Source organism: Marmota monax, unplaced genomic scaffold (assembly GCF_021218885.2).
Source record: "Marmota monax isolate L192 unplaced genomic scaffold, Marmota_monax_Labrador192_F-V1.1 WCK01_AAM20220418_F8-fsc00404, whole genome shotgun sequence".
Taxonomy (NCBI): Eukaryota; Metazoa; Chordata; class Mammalia; order Rodentia; family Sciuridae; genus Marmota; species Marmota monax.
In genome coordinates, this window is record NW_026694380.1 from 291,402 (window position 1) to 309,232 (window position 17,831).

General features: G+C 46.2%; 3 protein-coding genes across 4 annotated transcripts; 1 reads left to right on the top strand and 2 right to left on the bottom strand.

Annotated features, from left to right (window-relative positions):
- Positions 1-1,179: 1,179 nt before the first annotated feature.
- Lsm2 (LSM2 homolog, U6 small nuclear RNA and mRNA degradation associated) lies at positions 1,180-6,135 on the bottom strand. The gene is made up of 5 exons (XM_046467918.2): positions 5,889-6,135; positions 5,234-5,301; positions 1,934-1,964; positions 1,759-1,818; positions 1,180-1,661 (listed from the first exon to the last, which is right to left on the bottom strand). Exons 1-5 carry the CDS (start codon positions 5,889-5,891, stop codon positions 1,536-1,538), a joined length of 288 nt encoding a protein of 95 aa, XP_046323874.1. The 5' UTR covers positions 5,892-6,135; the 3' UTR covers positions 1,180-1,535.
- An 885-nt stretch (positions 6,136-7,020) lies between these two features.
- Positions 7,021-13,104, bottom strand: LOC124109347 (heat shock 70 kDa protein 1-like). Of its 2 annotated transcripts, none has more exons than XM_046467913.1 (2): positions 12,984-13,104; positions 7,021-9,392 (listed from the first exon to the last, which is right to left on the bottom strand). In XM_046467913.1, exon 2 carries the CDS (start codon positions 9,377-9,379, stop codon positions 7,454-7,456), a length of 1,926 nt encoding a protein of 641 aa, XP_046323869.1. In that variant the 5' UTR covers positions 9,380-9,392; positions 12,984-13,104; the 3' UTR covers positions 7,021-7,453. The 2 variants fall into 2 exon arrangements, with proteins under 2 accessions (XP_046323869.1, XP_046323870.1); XM_046467914.2 differs by lacking the exon at positions 12,984-13,104 and adding an exon at positions 12,793-12,968.
- Positions 13,105-14,241: 1,137 nt separating this feature from the next.
- On the top strand, positions 14,242-17,049 carry LOC124109348 (heat shock 70 kDa protein 1). Its single transcript, XM_046467916.2, has one exon. The coding sequence runs from the start codon at positions 14,431-14,433 to the stop codon at positions 16,354-16,356; it is 1,926 nt and encodes a 641-aa protein (XP_046323872.1). The 5' UTR covers positions 14,242-14,430; the 3' UTR covers positions 16,357-17,049.
- Positions 17,050-17,831: the final 782 nt, after the last annotated feature.

Sequence of the window (17,831 nt, forward strand, 5' to 3'; positions counted from 1 at the left end):
GGCCAACAGGACGCCCCGGGAGCCGGGAGCAGTCCGTGGTCGCCCGTGCTCCGGCCAGGCACCGCCACGGGCACCCCATGGGGTCCTTCGTCAGGCCGGGGCGGGGCGGTGGGGCGGTGCCCAGCGGAGGAACCTGCCGCTTAACACCGATGGTCGCTAGGTGGCCTCAAAGATCCCTTAAAGCTTGCGCATTTACCATACAGTTGCTGAATGAGGAGTTGGAATTTAGTAATTTCCACTCTCCCCACTATTGAAGGATACAGAAAATAAGTCCTGGGACATTCACCCCATCTGTAGGTATTCCCCCACCAGCCTTGTGGGAAGGAAAATTGAAGCTTTTGACATTTAAAAACCCAGGCCTCAGCCATAGGGTAGGAACACAAAAGGAACTTGCACCTGACTGCCCTACCCTAATTGGTCAGCCAACCAATACAATTAGCCCCAGGAAATTCGCTGCCACACTTTAGTACCACCCTAATGGATCAGCTGACCCCCATACAATGAACTGCAGAGGAACTACTCTTCTGTCCCACCCTAAAATGAGGCCTATAAAATCCAGATATTTGCTTTAGCCCACTACCATTCCCCCCCACCCCCAGGAGGGAAAGGAGCCACCTACATTGTTCTACCCATTGACTAGGCTGCTGATCCCTGAGGTCTGCTTCTGGCCTCCCGCTTGTCATTTGTGCTTACAATACAAATCAGACCACTTGAATAGCTGTATTAATACGGCAATATCAAAAGCATTTTCGTGTCACATTAATGGAGGGACACAGAGATGAAGGGCAGCAAGCACTCCAGTTGTGTTTGGAGAAAAACAAAAGGGAGGGGCTGGGGATGTGGCTCAAGCGGTAGCGTGCTCGCCTGGCCGCATGCGGCCCGGGTTCCATCTTCAGCACCACATACAAAGATGTTTGTCCGCCGAAAACTAAAAACAATAAATATGAAAAAGTTAAAAAAAAAAAAAAAAAAAAAAAAAGAAAAGAAAAGAAAAACAAAAGGGAAAACATGTAGGTAGGGGCACGTTCAGGAGACATGGTGTAGTCTGGCTGAAGAAGTTGTGTTGGTTTCTTGGCTGGAGGAATGGAGAGTACCAGGGCTTGGATAAATTCAACATCTTTCCTACCGGCCGCGCCTCCACCCCCAGCTTCCTGCCCAAAACACACCACAGAACCAGAATTCAAATTTGCATCATAAATTTTATTCCCGATGCGGGACAGATTTTTTCCATCCCCAAAATGAATAACAGGCTGCCCTGGTGAGAGTTAAGAAATTCTCCCACTATCCCCAGGGAATGAATGGAAAGACCAGTGCTGGGGACAGGAAAGGCTTTGCAGTTCCCCAACCTATTTATCTTTCCCTTCTCAACAGAGGATAGCTGCTCTTTGCTATTATTCCTCTCATCGTCTAAATCCCTTTAGGAAAAAAAGCCATCACTTAAAAAAAAAAAAAACAAAAAACCACCTCAAGTATTGGGGAGACATAAGGTTATGGGGTAACCAATAGAAAAGGCAGAGGAAAAGGAACAGTGGCAATCACTGCTTCTGCTGCAGGGCTTCCTTCCTTGCTGCATCCTGTAGCAACTGTGTATCCACTTCGTCTGCTGGCAACTGCACATAACGGACCACTGAGCCCCGGATGAAGCAGTTCTTCACTGATAACTAAACAAAGACACGTAAAAACACCCTTAAAAATTCCTCTAAACACCCAAGGACCTTTGCTTTGGAGGTGTTTCCTCTTTTCCAACCCCAAACTCACCATGTGAGGATATTTCTCAGGGTCTGTAACACTGATGTCAGTTAGTTTGATGTTGAGATACTAAGAAAGGAAGATGAACATCATTATTAACCCTAGGAGACAAGTTGTAAGTACCCAACCCTTAGTTTTTCCTCTCACTTCCCAAGAACAAATTCTGAGCCTTGCTATTTCTCACCTGATCCACAGAATGGAGGGTTCCACAGATGCTGTCAAGGACAAAGAGGGAAAGAACTAAATTAATTTATACTGAAGTCAACATAGAGGTAATTTCAGAGATAGCATGACAACATCACTAAGGTCAAGGCCTTAAGCCAGAAAAGGCAGAACAAAAAGGGCATTCCTAAGCCCTGGTATGGTAAAGATAGAGCTGCCAGAATGATTTATTTTAGACCTCACATCTTCTTTCCCTAAACCAACCCATTCTTTGTATGTGTGTGGTGCTGGGATTGAACCCATGAACTTGTACATGCAAGGCAAGCACTCCACCAATTGAGCTATATCCCCAGCCCCCCAACCCATTCTTAATAGCTACCATTAAACAGTAATTATGGGATAGAACTATATTTAATAATCTTTACAGCTATCTTTCCTAGATAGCTATCACCATCCAGGGACTCAGATATGTAACTTGCCCAAGTTTAGTACGTACAAACAGACATTAGTCCAAGTCTGTCTGATACCCAGAACCATCAGCTAGGGTCCCCCTGTATGTCCTGCCAGTACTGGGGACTGAGCCCAGAGTCATTTTGCCATCGAACTATACATTCTCAGCCCTTTTAAAGAGACAGGCTCTCACTAAGTTGCCCAGGATGACTTGCTACCCTCCTATCAGAGAAAGCTGGAATTACAGGTATGTACCACTCTGCCCAGCCCATCAGCTGTTTTTAAACATATATTGCCCTAGAGCCTTTCTTTTCATTTTAGAAAGGCAATTAAAGAGCAGTTATTCTTAGGAAAAAATTATTTAACACACCACACACACACTTTGTAGGTGTTTCCTCTTCTTTAACCAACACAGCGCTGGGGATAAAACACACAGCCTTGAGCATGTTAAGCAAGCACTCACCAAGCCACACCCCCAGCCCATATTTTTTGTGTTGGAATCTGAGCCTCATATGTAGTAAAGGTATTATTATTGATGATGCAGGCACAAGCCATGACCTTTCCCTTCTCCAATCCTCAAGCCCCCTGAAAGGTTAATGAGGAATGTTATCAAAACATCAATATTGGGGCTGGGGTTGTAGCTCAATGGCAGAGTGCTTGCCTAGCATGTGTGAGGCACTGAGTTCAATTCTCAGCACCACATATAAATAAATAAAATAAAGGTCATTGACTATAAAAATATTTTTAAAAAAAATCAGTACTGGGCTGGAGGGGATGTAGCTCAGTGGGAGAGCACTGAGCCTAACATTTGCAAAGCCCTGAGTTCAATCCCTAGTACCACAAAAAAAAAAAAAAAAAAAGCAGTGCCATACACATTACCTACCTCCCAACTTCCCAACTTCTTTTATACCTATCAATGACTTCATCGATATTTAAGTCTTACAACTTCAAATCTTATTAGTCTCACTTCTTTACGTCCCATGAATCCCTATTTTTATGCTGACTTGAACAGTTTTTTAATTCCATTTCTAGTTTGACTTCTACAAACCAAGGTCTTATTACTTTGCAATTCAAACCAGGTCAGCCTTCCACCTGGCCACCCTGACCATAACTGTACTACATGTCATCACAAGATTTTAAGTGTCTTAGAATTGTGATTCTGAAACACGCATGTGTATTTAAGATTTCATGAGCCTGAAACAAAAGAGAAAACACAGGATGAAGTAGTTGAAAGTACATATGGTAAGCTACAGGTTGTCAATAATTTTTCTAAGAATAACTGCTCTTTAATTGTCCTTCCTAATTTTTCTGGTATTAAAAAATAAAAACTTAAGCAAAGTGACTGTAACACATGGCAGATTTTTAGCCAGGTATGGTGGTGCTTGCCTGCATCCAGGCTACCTGAGAGGCTGAGGCAGGAGAATCACAAATCCAAGTCTAGCCATGGTAACTTAGCAAGACCCCATCTCAAAACTGGAAAAAAAAAAATTTTTTTTTTTTCATGATGTTGAGGATTGAACCAAGGCAAGGGCTCTACCACCAAGTTATATTCCCAGCTCTCAAAATAATTTGTTTTAGGGCTGGGGATATAGCTCAGTTGGTAGAGTACCTCCTCACATGCATAAGGCCCTGGGTTCAATATCCAGCACCAAAAATAAATAAATAAATAAAGTGTTGCAGCCAAACACAATGGCACTCACCTATAATCCCAGTGACCTGAGAGGCCAGAGGGAAGAGGATCCCAAGTTCAAGGCAGTCTCAGCCACTCAAAGAGACCCTGTCTCAAAATTTTAAAAATAATACAAAAGAAAAGGGCTGAGGGTGCAATGGTAATGAAACCCTGGGTTCAATCCCCAGTTTTCCAATCAAAAAAAGTGCCAGGGATGGAGCTCAGTAGTAGAGCATTTGCCTAGCATGCACAAGAAAGGCCTTGGGTTTAATCAACAATAAGGGAGAAAAAATAGATATAATTGGATTTTGGTATTGGTTGTGTCACTCACTAGTTTTGTATACTTCAAAGTTTCTTAGCATATCTAAACTTGTTTCTTTATGAGTAAAACAGCAACAATGGTGTATGCACAGGGGTGTTGTGAGATTAAATGAATTAATGAATGTCAAGTATTCAGAGCAGTCCTTAGTGGACAGGAGGTCTTCAAATTTTAGCTATTTTTCTTTAAGCACTTGTATACCTGGCCTAAGCTAGGCATTAGGTACACAGGGGTGAGCTTAAACATGGTCCTGGCCCTGTAAGAACAGGCTATAAACAGAATACATACTTCTATGAAATCAAAATCTGAGTCACATCCACTAAGAAAATACTCTGTGCTAGAGGGTTCTAATGTGACTAGAATAACCAGGAAAAATCTTTCCAAAGACACAGTATTTAATCCAAATCCTGAAAGATAATCAGGAGATAATAATATAAGAGGGTAGGGGATGCAAAAGCAGTATATAGACAAAAGGAACTGTGTTGATCTCTGATTATCAATTATATTTTCTTTAACATAAGGGTGATCATGCCACATGCAAGTGCTTTCCTTATAATTTCATTCTTCTTTTTATTTATTTATTTATTTTTGGTTACCAGGGATTAAACCCAGGGACACTTAACCTCTGAGTCACATCCCCAGCCCTTTTAATATTTTGAGACAGGGCCTCGATAAATTGCTGAGGCTGGCTTTGAACTAGCGATCCTCCTGCCTCAGCCTCCTGAGCAGCTGGGATTACATTCCCCAGCTAGTCTTTAAGCTTAAGACACAAGTCATTCATTTCTTCGACATCTCTCCCATCTTGCCCAGCCCTCATATTTTCATGTATGTTCCACACCCGAAGCACACCCACCCTCCACAGATTCGTTGAAACAGGTACCTACCTCAGATCATTCTTGAGTTCCACGACCACATCCTTGCCCACAAGGGACTTGAAAAAGGAGTAGAAGAGCTATTGGGCAAGAGGGGCAAAACCATCACATTGGAAGGGACATGATAGGGAGGAGTGTCCCCTGCCAGTATTTTCAAATACTGGTATTAGTGGCCCCATTGCATCTTTGGCAGTTTTCAAAAATTCAAATACTCGGTTGAAAGGGGTGAGTGGCTGGATCCCAAATAATTCTACACACCTCAGTGAGTCCCGTATCTAAAGCCCCAGACACACTGCTCTGAATCCTTCGGTTCTCGGGCCCGCTCAGCCTGTTCTGAGGTTCCCTACCCACTCCTTTCGGTAAACTGCAAAAGGTATACCACTGGCACGGTCCCGAAGTTTTATCTCCGGCGGGAAAGTGCTCCTTGAGGTTGTCCCCGCCAACTTTCGCTGGGATTCGTTGGGATTTTTCTCTCATAGGAAAAAAACCCATTTGCTCCCAGTAGTCTCCTCCGAGAACTTGAGGCGCACGAACTAAGGATGGAGGGAAAAGCTCCGGGGCCTAATTCCAGCCCAGAGGGACAAATACTTAAGTCCCATCCCGCGCCCAACTGTCCTAAACACCCGCGCCCCCCGCCGGCGCTCCCTTGTGACGTCACGGTACCCACCATGGTGCTGGCGCCGCGCGCTGCCGGCCGTACCGAGAAGGAAAGCGCCGGGTGCCGCGGGCCGGAGGCCGGGCCAGAACCAGAGCGCTAGTCCGCGCGTGGGGCGGGGCGGATTCACGCAGGCGCAAGGGAAGCGCTGCGAAAGCTTGGAGTAGACCAAGAGAGCGCGGGGCTCTCGTGGCTCGGAGGGGAGAGGGTAAGGTACAGCCCAGCCGGACTGGAAGCCAGGAAAGAGGCGGGGCTTCCTGTCTTCCTACTTCCTCCCAGGGCGAGTCAGCATCTACTGCGCAGGCGCAGGCAAAGCGGCCGCCGGGGTTAGGAATGTTTGGCTGCTGTCTTCCAAGGTTTTTTTTTTCTGTCACTTTTGCGGGAAACAGCGTTATTTGCGCAAACCCTAAACACACTTTCTATTGAGAACTGTTAGGATGTTTTTAAAAATTCATCGCTTTGTGCTAAGTGAAATTTAAAATGATTCCCCCAAGATCGGGGAGTCTTTTTATCAAAAGTTCCCAGTAAATAGATTTCTCCTAGCCTTAATTACTGTTTTTTTTTTTTAATTCTTTTGTTCTTTTTGTTTGTTTTAGGTGCTGGGGATTGAATCCAGGGCCATAGGTGTGCTAAGCTTGTGCTCTACACTGGCTTACACCCCTAGCCTCACTCTCCATATTTATATACTTTTGCCAAGGGCTGTTCTATAAAGGATTAGAATTAAACAGACTGTGGCTCCAGGTGGCAATAACCCACTGTAATGTTTCACTTCCAGACACAAATGCAATTAAATATGTAATATGATAGCTGAAAATATTCATGGAATAAGACTATAAATTTTCCATTTCTCATCTTGCATAAATGTAAATTTGTCAGGAGTTTGTTGAAATCGTTTCTGCATGTAAAGGACATAATGGATTCTGTGAGTTGAGCCCAGCCACAAATACTGGATCTCCTGGACCCCACCTATAATGAATGGGGACATCAAACAGGGTTTGCACCCTCACCCCCAGCTGAATCCTAAACCTGCATGTAACTGGTTATGAGAAGTAACCATAGTAAACAACTGCTCCATTTAGGCTAAAGGTACCTGAGGATTGAAAAATATTTTTTGTTTGAAACAATGAGCTCATGAAAATCCAAATACTTTGCCCTTACCAGTTTAATCATTCACAGTGAGCTCACAATCAGAGAACATATATTCTCTATGAACTCTCCTGTTCTTTACTTTTCAAGTTACACTCATAGCCTAAAGATACCAGAAGTAATTTCCTTTAGGAACAAATTTACTGACAATCATCCACACAGGAAAGAGAAAGCTGGGGTGGCTGGAAATAAATAACAGATAATCAAATCCATCAAATGGTTCAAAGAGGGGCCAAGTTTTCCTAATAGTCCATTTCAGAGTTACAGACAAGACGGAGTATGAAAAGATGATGAATGAGACGCCTCCATTAGAATCCCAAAGTAATGTTAACTTAGGTTCAGTTCCAGTCAAGAATCATAATTGGTGTTTGAAAATGAAGAGAATAAAATTCACCTATAGGCACCCTAGAGCCCTCCCGTTCCAGAAAAGATTAATCTACTTCTTCAATGGTAGGGCCAGTGGCAGGCCTTCCAGGTGTAAATCCTGTTCCACAGGTAGGCCCAGTGCATCCTCCCTGGTAGAGTTTTGTGATGATGGGGTTACACACCTGCTCCAATTCCTTTCTCTTATGATCATACTCATCTTTCTCAGCGAGTTGATTTGCCTCCAACCAGGAAAGGACTTCATTGCATTTACTCAAAATTTTCTTTTTATCAGATTCACTAATCTTGTCCTTCAAACCTTCATCACTCACAGCACTCTTCATGTTAAAAGCATAGGATTCTAGAGCATTTTTGGCAGCAATTTTCTCCCTCTGCATCTCATCTTCAGCTTTATATTTCTCTGCATCCAAAACCATGCGCTCGATCTCCTCCTTGCTCAGGCGGCCCTTGTCATTGGTGATGGTGATCTTATTGGCCTTGCCCGTGCTCTTGTCCATGGCTGTGACATTAAGAATTCCATTGGCATCAATGTCAAAGGTCACCTCAATCTGAGGAACTCCCCTGGGTGCAGGAGGTATTCCAGTCAGGTCAAAGCGCCCCAGTAGGTTGTTGTCACGTGTCATAGCCCGTTCACCCTCATATACCTGGATCAGCACCCCAGGTTGGTTATCTGAATATGTGGTGAAGATCTGTGTCTGCTTAGTGGGGATGGTGGAATTACGCTTAATCAGCACAGTCATCACACCCCCAGCTGTCTCTAACCCTAGAGACAGAGGGGCCACGTCCAACAAAAGCAGATCCTGTACCTTTTCAGATTTGTCACCCATCAAAATGGCTGCCTGTACTGCAGCCCCATAGGCTACTGCCTCATCAGGATTGATGCTCTTGTTGAGATCACGTCCATTAAAATAGTCCTGAAGCAGTTTCTGCACCTTAGGGATGCGAGTGGAGCCCCCTACTAAAACAATGTCATGGATTTTAGCCTTATCCATCTTGGCATCTCGAAGAGCTTTTTCCACAGGTTCCAGGGTACCCCTAAACAGGTCTGCACACAGCTCTTCAAACCGGGCTCTGGTGATAGATGTGTAGAAGTCAATGCCTTCATAAAGTGAATCAATTTCCAGATTGGCTTGGGTGCTGGATGATAGGGTCCTCTTGGCTCGCTCACAGGCGGTACGCAAACGCCTCACCGCTCGCTTGTTCTGGCTGATATCTTTCTTGTGTTTCCTTTTGAACTCCTCTACAAAGTGGTTCACAAGCCTGTTGTCGAAGTCCTCTCCACCTAGGTGGGTGTCCCCAGCTGTAGCCTTTACTTCAAAAATCCCATCATCTATGGTCAGGATGGACACATCAAATGTGCCTCCACCCAAATCAAAGATGAGTACATGTCGCTCTCCCTGACCTGCCTTATCTAAGCCATACGCAATGGCAGCAGCTGTGGGTTCATTGATGATTCTTAGCACACTGAGTCCTGCAATCACACCTGCATCCTTGGTGGCCTGGCGTTGAGAGTCATTGAAATAGGCCGGTACAGTGATCACAGCATTGGTGATCAGGTGGCCTAAAAAAGCCTCTGCAGTTTCCTTCATCTTAGTCAATACCATTGAAGAAATTTCTTCAGGGTAGAAAGCTTTTTTCTCCCCTTTATAGGACACCAGCACCTTGGGCTTGCCTCCTTCATTGATCACTTGAAAAGGCCAAAGTTTCATATCTGACTGCACAACAGGATCATTAAATTTCCTGCCAATCAGACGTTTGGCATCAAAGACAGTGTTCTGAGGATTCATGGCTACCTGGTTTTTGGCTGCATCCCCAATAAGCCGTTCTGTATCCGTGAAGGCCACATAGCTGGGGGTGGTGCGGTTGCCCTGGTCATTGGCAATGATCTCCACCTTGCCATGCTGGAACACCCCTACACAAGAATAGGTGGTACCCAAGTCGATGCCTATGGCTGTTCCCTTAGCAGCAGCCATGGGTTTCCGAGGCCTGTGGAAGAGAATGAGATACTGTTTTGGCAGAGTTCTATTTATTTATTTAGAGTAACAAATGATCATTCAGTTTTCTAAAAAAAACACAACTATGAGAATAAACCTAGCCAAGACTCATGAGCCCTTGAAATACAGGTAGAAGCCCTGACACAGCCTGCAAAATGTTTTTCTTCATAACACACATTTCTAGGGTTTCATGTTTTGTCACTTCTTACAGGGGAAAGAAAACCAACTAAAGGGCCAGGTTGTGGCTCAGTGGTAGAGTGCTTGCCCCTAGCATGTGTGAGGCACTAGGTTCAATCCCTGGTACCAAATAAATAAATAAATAAATGTATTATGTCCATCTACAATTAAGAAAAAATATTTTTAAAAAAGAAAGAAAAACCAATTAGAAACTGCTGGGCATGGTGGCACACATCTCTAGTCCAGCTGAGACAGGAGGACTACAAGTTCAAGACTAGCTTCAGTAATTTCGTGAGACCCTGTCTCAAAAAAATAAAAAGGAGTCGGGTGTTGTGGTGCATGCCTGTAATCCCCACAGCTCAGCTCTGGAGGCTGAGGCAGGAAGATCAAAAGTTCAAAGCAAAAGCAAGGCACTAAGTAATTCAGTAAGACCCTGTCTCTAACTAAAATATAAAATAGGGCTGGAGATGTGGCTCAGTGGCTGAGTGTACCTGAGTTCAATCCCTGGTACCCAAAAATATAAAATAAAAAGGACTAGGGATATGACTCAGTGGTTAAATGTCTATAGGTTTAATCCCCAGTACCAAAACAACAATAAAAAACTAGTCAACTGGCAAAACAACACAGGGACATGCACAGTTAACCACCTTCCTACTGCCAAATTTGCTCCCTATTCAATCTGAACACTGTCCATCAGACAAGGTTGCAGTCTTGAAATCAGTGATGATCTTGGCCTATATTCATTTTGAAGCTATATCCTATGTTAACAGGAATCCATTTTATCATCATCAATTAAATGTAGCTTTCAAAAGGTGTCAGGCATGTTCTTAGGAATCATCCTGCCATGGTCCTTGCTTTCAGGTTCTGAATGGGATGCTGGCACAGCTTCTTTTTCTGAACCATGGGGAACCCATGAATTGTTCCTTCTATCTGTGGCCTGAAGATACAGTTTAATTTTGGATCCATCACCTGAGAAACAGTCTTCTCAATTCTTGCTTCTAACATCCCTAAATGAACCACATTCTGCTTCAGGCAATTTCAAAACTGGTTCATTGTAGGATTCCAGTCCTGCCTATCCAGTTGTGTTGACACTAAATTATACACTTTATGCTTCAGTTTTTTTTTTTAAGTATTTTTAGTTGTAGACGGACACAATATATTGGTGCAGAGAATCAAACTCAGTGCCTCACACATGCTAGGCAAGCACTCTACCACTGAGCCACAACCCCAGCCCTATGCCTCAGATTTTTGTTAAGATAATTTAGAGTCCTATCAGGTAATTCTGGGGAAACTGTTGATAAGACCCCGGTTCTTGGAGGGCTGGGCATTGTGGCACATGCCTGTAATCCCAGTGGCTCAGGAGGCTGAGGCAGGAGTTCAAATCAGATTGAAAGTTCAAAGCCAGCCTCAGCAACCTCAACCCAGTGAGACCCTGTCTCTAAATAAAATGCAAACCAGGGCTGCGGATGTAGCTCAGTGGTGGAGTACCCCTGATTCCTGATTTCAATCCCCAGTACCAAAAAAAAAAAAAAAGAAGAAGAAGAAGAAGATCCCAGTTCTTGGGCTGCTACATGAGGACAGCCATGAAACCCAACTGGGTCACCAGTAAGCAGTGAGGCCAGGCTGGTTCATGTAACCCCCATACCTGAAGTGGCCCTCACTGTTGCTGAAGGCTGGAGAGGGGTCTGCCCTGCTTCCCTCAACCATGGGTATATGATTTCTTCTCCAAATGAGGGCCCAGGTTGTGCAGAAGTGGCAGAGGACACAGAAGCAGGTGGCAGTGGTGATAGTGGTGAGAGAGTGTGGAGGTGGAAGTTTCTGAGGCAGAGTGGTGTATTTTTTAATTTTGGGGGTAAAATATACATAAAACATAACATCTTTTTTTTTCCTGGTACCAGGGATTGAACCTGGGGCACTTAACCACAGCCTTTTTTTATATTTTATTTAGAGACAGGGTTTTGCTGAGCTGCTTAGGGCATTGCTAAGTTGCTGAGGCTGGCTTTGAACTCGAGATCCTCCTTCCTCAGCCTCCCTATCTGCTGGGATTACAGATGTTTGCCACTGTGCCTGGCTCATCTTCACAATTTTTAAGGGTAGCATTCACTAGTAAGTTGTTTTTTTTTTTTTTTTGGTACTGAGGGATTGAATTCAAGGGCATATGACCACTGAGCCACATCCCCAGCCCTATTTTGTATTTTATTTAGAAACAGGGTTCTCACTGAGTTACTTAGTGCCTCACCTTTGCTGAGGCTGGCTTTGGTCCTGCTTAGCCTCCAGAGCCCAGCCACTGGGATTACAGGCATATGTTCACTAGTAAGTGTAATCACAGTGGTGTCCAACCAATCTTCAGAACTCTATAATCTTGCAAAACTGAAACTCTACACTCATTAAACAGCTTCCTTTCCACACCAGACCCCACCCCACCCCCTTCTAACAATCCCTATTCTTCTGTCTGTATGAATTTTGACTACTTTTAATACTTCCTAAGTGGAATTATACAGTATTTATCCTTTAGTGGTTTGGCTTGTTTAATTTTGCAGGTCATCCTAATCTGTTATGTGCTACATTTCAAAATTTCCTTCTTTTCTAAGGCTGAATAATATCTATTAGGTGCATGTACCATCTTTTATTTACCCATGCGTTGTTACATACATGGATACTTACATTGCTTACACCTTTCAATTATTGTGAATAACACTGTTATGAAAGTAGGTATACAAATATATTGATGTCTTGTTTTCAAGATAAAAGAGCTTATTGGACATGGTAGCAAAAAAGTAGCTGAGAAGCTACTCAAAAGAGCTGAGAGGGAAGTGGGTGTATATTCTCAGTTTTTCACAGGATCTGATTCAATTGTCTTTTTCCTGTGTCTGAGATCATTTTATTGGGATCACACCTGTCTCCTGTTCTCCTATTAATTAATGTGCTGGAGTCAGCACATTAACCACCATTCTTGGAATTTACTACTTTCCTTGCTCTATTAGAAATTCATGGAGAGTGATTTGGAACACCCTGAAGATGGCTGCTTGGAACCCAATAAAGCCTTTATAAGATTTCTCCAGAGAAGCGAGGGAGCTCCAGGCAGTTTCTTTATCCTTCTCTCGAAATATAACCCCTGTTTTCTGGAGCCAATAGCATAACCAGAAAGGGCTTAGGGTCTTACTTCCATCTCTGCCACCCTCCACCCCGCCCCACTCTCTAGAGTACATCCAGACCTTTTTCTACCAGCTCTCGCCGATCCGTTACTCTAGCGTTCCTGAAGAGATCCTCTTTCCCTTGTATGACAACGCCCCCACGCCTCAGTCTTACTTAAACCAACTGAGAGACTTTCCAACACTTTGTCAAACAAGGATCCACTGGCCTTACACGTCCCTACCACATTCCAACCAGAGCCCTCCAGGATCACCTGCTGTCTCGCCGCCTACGCTCCAGTTTGGAAATGTCCGGATGTGGAGTCCCTCCAAGTGGGAGCTCCCTTAATATGCAACTTGATCAGCCGGCGTCCCCCCACCCCCCACCCCGCCCTGCCCTGTAACTTTGAGCCAGCTGGGTGCAGTTACCCAGATTCCTAAACTAGCCCGTGAGGTCAGAGGCGGCATCGCCATTGTAACGCTACTGGAAAGGGCTGCGTCATCAGACACGCCCTCCAAACCTGGCTGTGTCAACATACAAGTCCCCACCAACAACTCATCTCCACCGCCTAAACTCTTCAGATTGCGACAGCCAAGAAGTCCATACAATCAGTCAACAGTTCTACAACGACAAGGCCAAAGCTGATCTTCCCCCTCAAAGGAGGGCAGCTGCGGGCAAGAGGAAGGCACAGCTGATCCAACTGATGGGGACCTTAATTCTAACACTGCTTGTTTACACAATTGCTTTTCTTTTCAAAACCTAAACCTTCCCGCCCAACTCGAGGATATCTCATTATGTAGTTAAAAAGTTATGTAAAAAGTAAAAGCTCAGGGGCTGGGGTGGTGGCTCAGAGGTAGAGGGCTCGCCTACCATGCGTAAGGTACCAGGTTCAAACCTCATCACCACATAAAATAAGATAGATATTGTGTCCACCTATAACTAAAAAATAAATGTTTTTTTAAAAGGTAAAAGCTCTATTACAGCATTTCCTTTCCATTTTAAAGCCAAGATGGGAACAAGGACCCGGGAGGACAAACATTCCTCAAGCAGCACAGGCGATATGGCCCAATCAGTCCTTTCGGTCCACCATTAACCCCCCCCCCCCTTAAACCTCCGCGAATTTCTGTGTCCCGCTGACAGGCTTTATTCCTTCCTTAAACACTCAGAACTCGTCTGATTCCCACCAGCAACTCACAGCCCTACAACCCAAGCCTAAAGCTGGCCCTTGCGGTCATTTCACTCTAAGGGGTTGGCCGCCAGCAAAGCCATGGAAACAGAGGCGACAACAACCTCCCTCCTCCCTGAGCACTCGCCCTCCCCTCCGGGCTCCCGATCCCCTCCAGTGAACCCCAGAAGCGTCTGGAGAGTTCTGGGGAGGGACGGCACCCTCGCCTCTGATTGGTCCTGGGAGGACAGGGGCAGAACGCCAGGAGAAACCCCTGGAACATTCCGGTCCCGACAGCCTCATCCGGCACGGCAATTGGCCCAAGAGGGAGCAGGCGGGGCTCCATGGCGACGTATAAAGCCCCAGCGGGCTGCAGGCTAAGCAGCGGCGAGCCTCAGCAGCAGCAGCTGACATAGGCGGCTTTTCAGCGTTCCGTGAGCGCACACCCGAGCGGTCGGCTTTCGACTTTCATCCAGGACCGAGCTTTTCTTCGCGGGTCGCGTCCCCCCACCGCAGCCAGAAGCTCAGCTTAGATCCCAGAGAGCGGAGCACCGACATGGCCAAAGCCACGGCGATCGGCATCGACCTGGGCACCACCTACTCTTGCGTGGGGGTGTTCCAGCACGGCAAGGTGGAGATCATCGCCAACGACCAGGGCAACCGCACTACCCCCAGCTACGTGGCCTTCACGGACACCGAGCGGCTCATCGGCGATGCGGCCAAGAACCAGGTGGCGCTGAACCCTCAGAACACGGTGTTCGACGCGAAGCGGCTGATCGGCCGCAAGTTCGGCGACCCGGTGGTGCAGTCGGACATGAAGCACTGGCCCTTCCAGGTGATCAACGACGGCGACAAGCCCAAGGTGCAGGTGAGCTACAAGGGCGAGAGCAAAGCGTTCTACCCGGAGGAGATCTCTTCCATGGTGCTGACCAAGATGAAGGAGATCGCCGAGGCGTACCTGGGCTACCCGGTGACCAACGCGGTGATCACCGTGCCGGCCTACTTCAACGACTCGCAGCGCCAGGCCACCAAGGACGCGGGCGTGATCGCCGGGCTCAACGTGCTGAGGATCATCAACGAGCCCACGGCGGCCGCCATCGCCTACGGCCTGGACCGCACCGGCAAGGGGGAGCGCAACGTGCTTATCTTTGACCTGGGAGGAGGCACCTTCGACGTGTCCATCCTGACGATCGACGACGGCATCTTCGAAGTGAAGGCCACTGCCGGCGACACGCACCTGGGCGGGGAGGACTTCGACAACCGGCTGGTGAACCACTTCGTGGAGGAGTTCAAGAGGAAACACAAGAAGGACATCAGCCAGAACAAGCGAGCTGTGAGGCGGCTGCGCACCGCCTGCGAGAGGGCCAAGAGGACCCTGTCGTCCAGCACGCAGGCCAGCCTGGAGATCGACTCCCTATTCGAGGGCATCGACTTCTACACGTCCATCACCAGGGCGAGGTTCGAGGAGCTGTGCTCCGACCTGTTCCGTGGCACCCTGGAGCCAGTGGAGAAGGCCCTGCGGGACGCCAAGCTGGACAAGGCGCAGATCCACGACCTGGTGCTGGTGGGCGGCTCCACCCGCATCCCCAAGGTGCAGAAGCTGCTGCAAGACTTCTTCAACGGTCGCGACCTCAACAAGAGCATCAACCCTGATGAGGCGGTGGCCTACGGGGCGGCGGTGCAGGCCGCCATCCTGATGGGGGACAAGTCAGAGAACGTACAGGACCTGCTGCTGCTGGACGTGGCGCCCCTGTCGCTGGGGCTGGAGACGGCCGGGGGCGTGATGACCGCCCTGATCAAGCGCAACTCCACCATCCCCACCAAGCAGACGCAGATCTTCACCACGTACTCGGACAACCAGCCCGGGGTGCTGATCCAGGTGTACGAGGGCGAGCGGGCCATGACGCGAGACAACAACCTGTTGGGGCGCTTCGAGCTGAGCGGCATCCCCCCTGCCCCCAGGGGCGTGCCCCAGATCGAGGTGACCTTTGACATCGACGCCAACGGCATCCTGAACGTCACGGCCACCGACAAGAGCACGGGCAAGGCCAACAAGATCACCATCACCAATGACAAGGGCCGCCTGAGCAAGGAGGAGATCGAGCGCATGGTGCAGGAGGCAGAGAAGTACAAGGCCGAGGACGAGGTGCAGCGCGAGAGGGTGTCTGCCAAGAACGCCCTGGAGTCCTATGCCTTCAACATGAAGAGCGCCGTGGAGGACGAGGGGCTCAAGGGCAAGATCAGCGAGGCCGACAAGAAGAAGGTGCTGGACAAGTGCCAGGAGGTCCTTTCCTGGCTGGACGCCAACACCCTGGCCGAGAAGGATGAGTTTGAGCACAAGAGGAAGGAGCTGGAGCAGGTGTGTAACCCCATCATCAGTGGACTGTACCAGGGTGCGGGTGGCTCCGGGGCTGGAGGCTTTGGAGCTCAGGCCCCCAAAGGGGGCTCTGGGTCTGGCCCCACCATCGAGGAGGTGGATTAGAGGTCTTTCTTTCTTCCCTCCCTCCATGTTTTTCCTGTCGTTGAGACCCACTGTTGGGGCTCCAGGGCTTTGCTGTTTGCCCTCTGTTATTATCCAACTTCAGTTTTCTGCTGCTGACTTTTTTCTAAAGTGACTGTTGTATCTGGAAGCTAACTATAGCTGAATGTCATTATATTTTTGTGGTGTAAGCCATGTGTTCTTTAGGTTTAATGTAAGCTCTATGAGGATGTCTTTCCTCTTCTCTTTGTTTTCTAACATAAATCAACACTCTTATCCCATGTATGATTGTTTGTGTTTGCAAGAAGACAAAGGCTCATTTTGTTTTTCAAATGATGAAAAATTAAAATCGCCAGTAGAACTGCCAGGTTTTGGCTGGCCCTGGAATTGTTCTCTTTGGGCCTCTTGTCCCCAAGGGATTTCTGTCTGGCTCCTCCATTCAGGAGGAAGGTTAAAGACCCTTCCTTCCATAGGCCATGTTTGTATTGTAGATGGTTGAGTATCAAGACTTTACTTTTTCTTGTATCTTTTATTGTTTGCAAACTATATATTTTGTTGAACTTGATGTTTCTCTGCTTTTTAAATATAGAGATGAATTTATATTGTCACTTTGTCCATTTTCTTTTTTATGTACTCATACTGAACTCAAGCCAATTTTTTATTGGTTACTTAAAAATAAATAAACACATAATTTTACTAGTGTCTGTCTTCCTTTTTTATTTTTTGAGGTCAGAAGGTATATGCATATGTTGTTTCTTACAGTTCTATAATTATGGCAACAGAAATCGGGGTATGTGAACTGCAAATGTAAGAATTCACAGTAGGTGAGGGTACAAGCTCTGGCTCCTGAATTAAATGCTCAAGTGCCTTAACTACCCTCATCCCTGGCTGTCATCTTTTTTTTTTTTTGTAAGATTTTTTATTAGTCTCAAAGTTCATAAGTTAATAGCTGCTTTAGTGGATGAATGAGTTGTTGGAGTACTCTACAACACTATTCTTGGTGAAGTCAAGAAATATTAAGTTACTGGATACAGTAGCACACACCTGTAATTTCAGTAGCATGGGAGGTTAAAGCAGGAGGACCTCAAGTTCAAAGCCAGCATCAGCAATTTAACAAGGCCCTAAGCAACTTAGCAAATACCTGCCTCAAAACATAAAAAAGAGCTGGGGATGTGGTTCAGTGGTTAAGCACCCCTGGGTTCAATCCCAAGTTACAAAAAAAAAAAAAAAGAAAGAAAAGAAAAGAAGATAGAAAAGAAAAAAAATTCTCTTTTAAAGAGATTTTTAAATAATAAGAAAATCTTATGTATCTAACCACGTACCTTTCCATTTAGTATGATTTTCTTTTGATCTGAAGGACATACATTATGAATTCTTTCACCCTCATTATGAATTCTTTCACCTTGAAATACCTTCATTTGTGAAAGATACTTTTGCTGGGAAAGAATTCTAAATTTACAGCATTTTCCTTTCAGTCC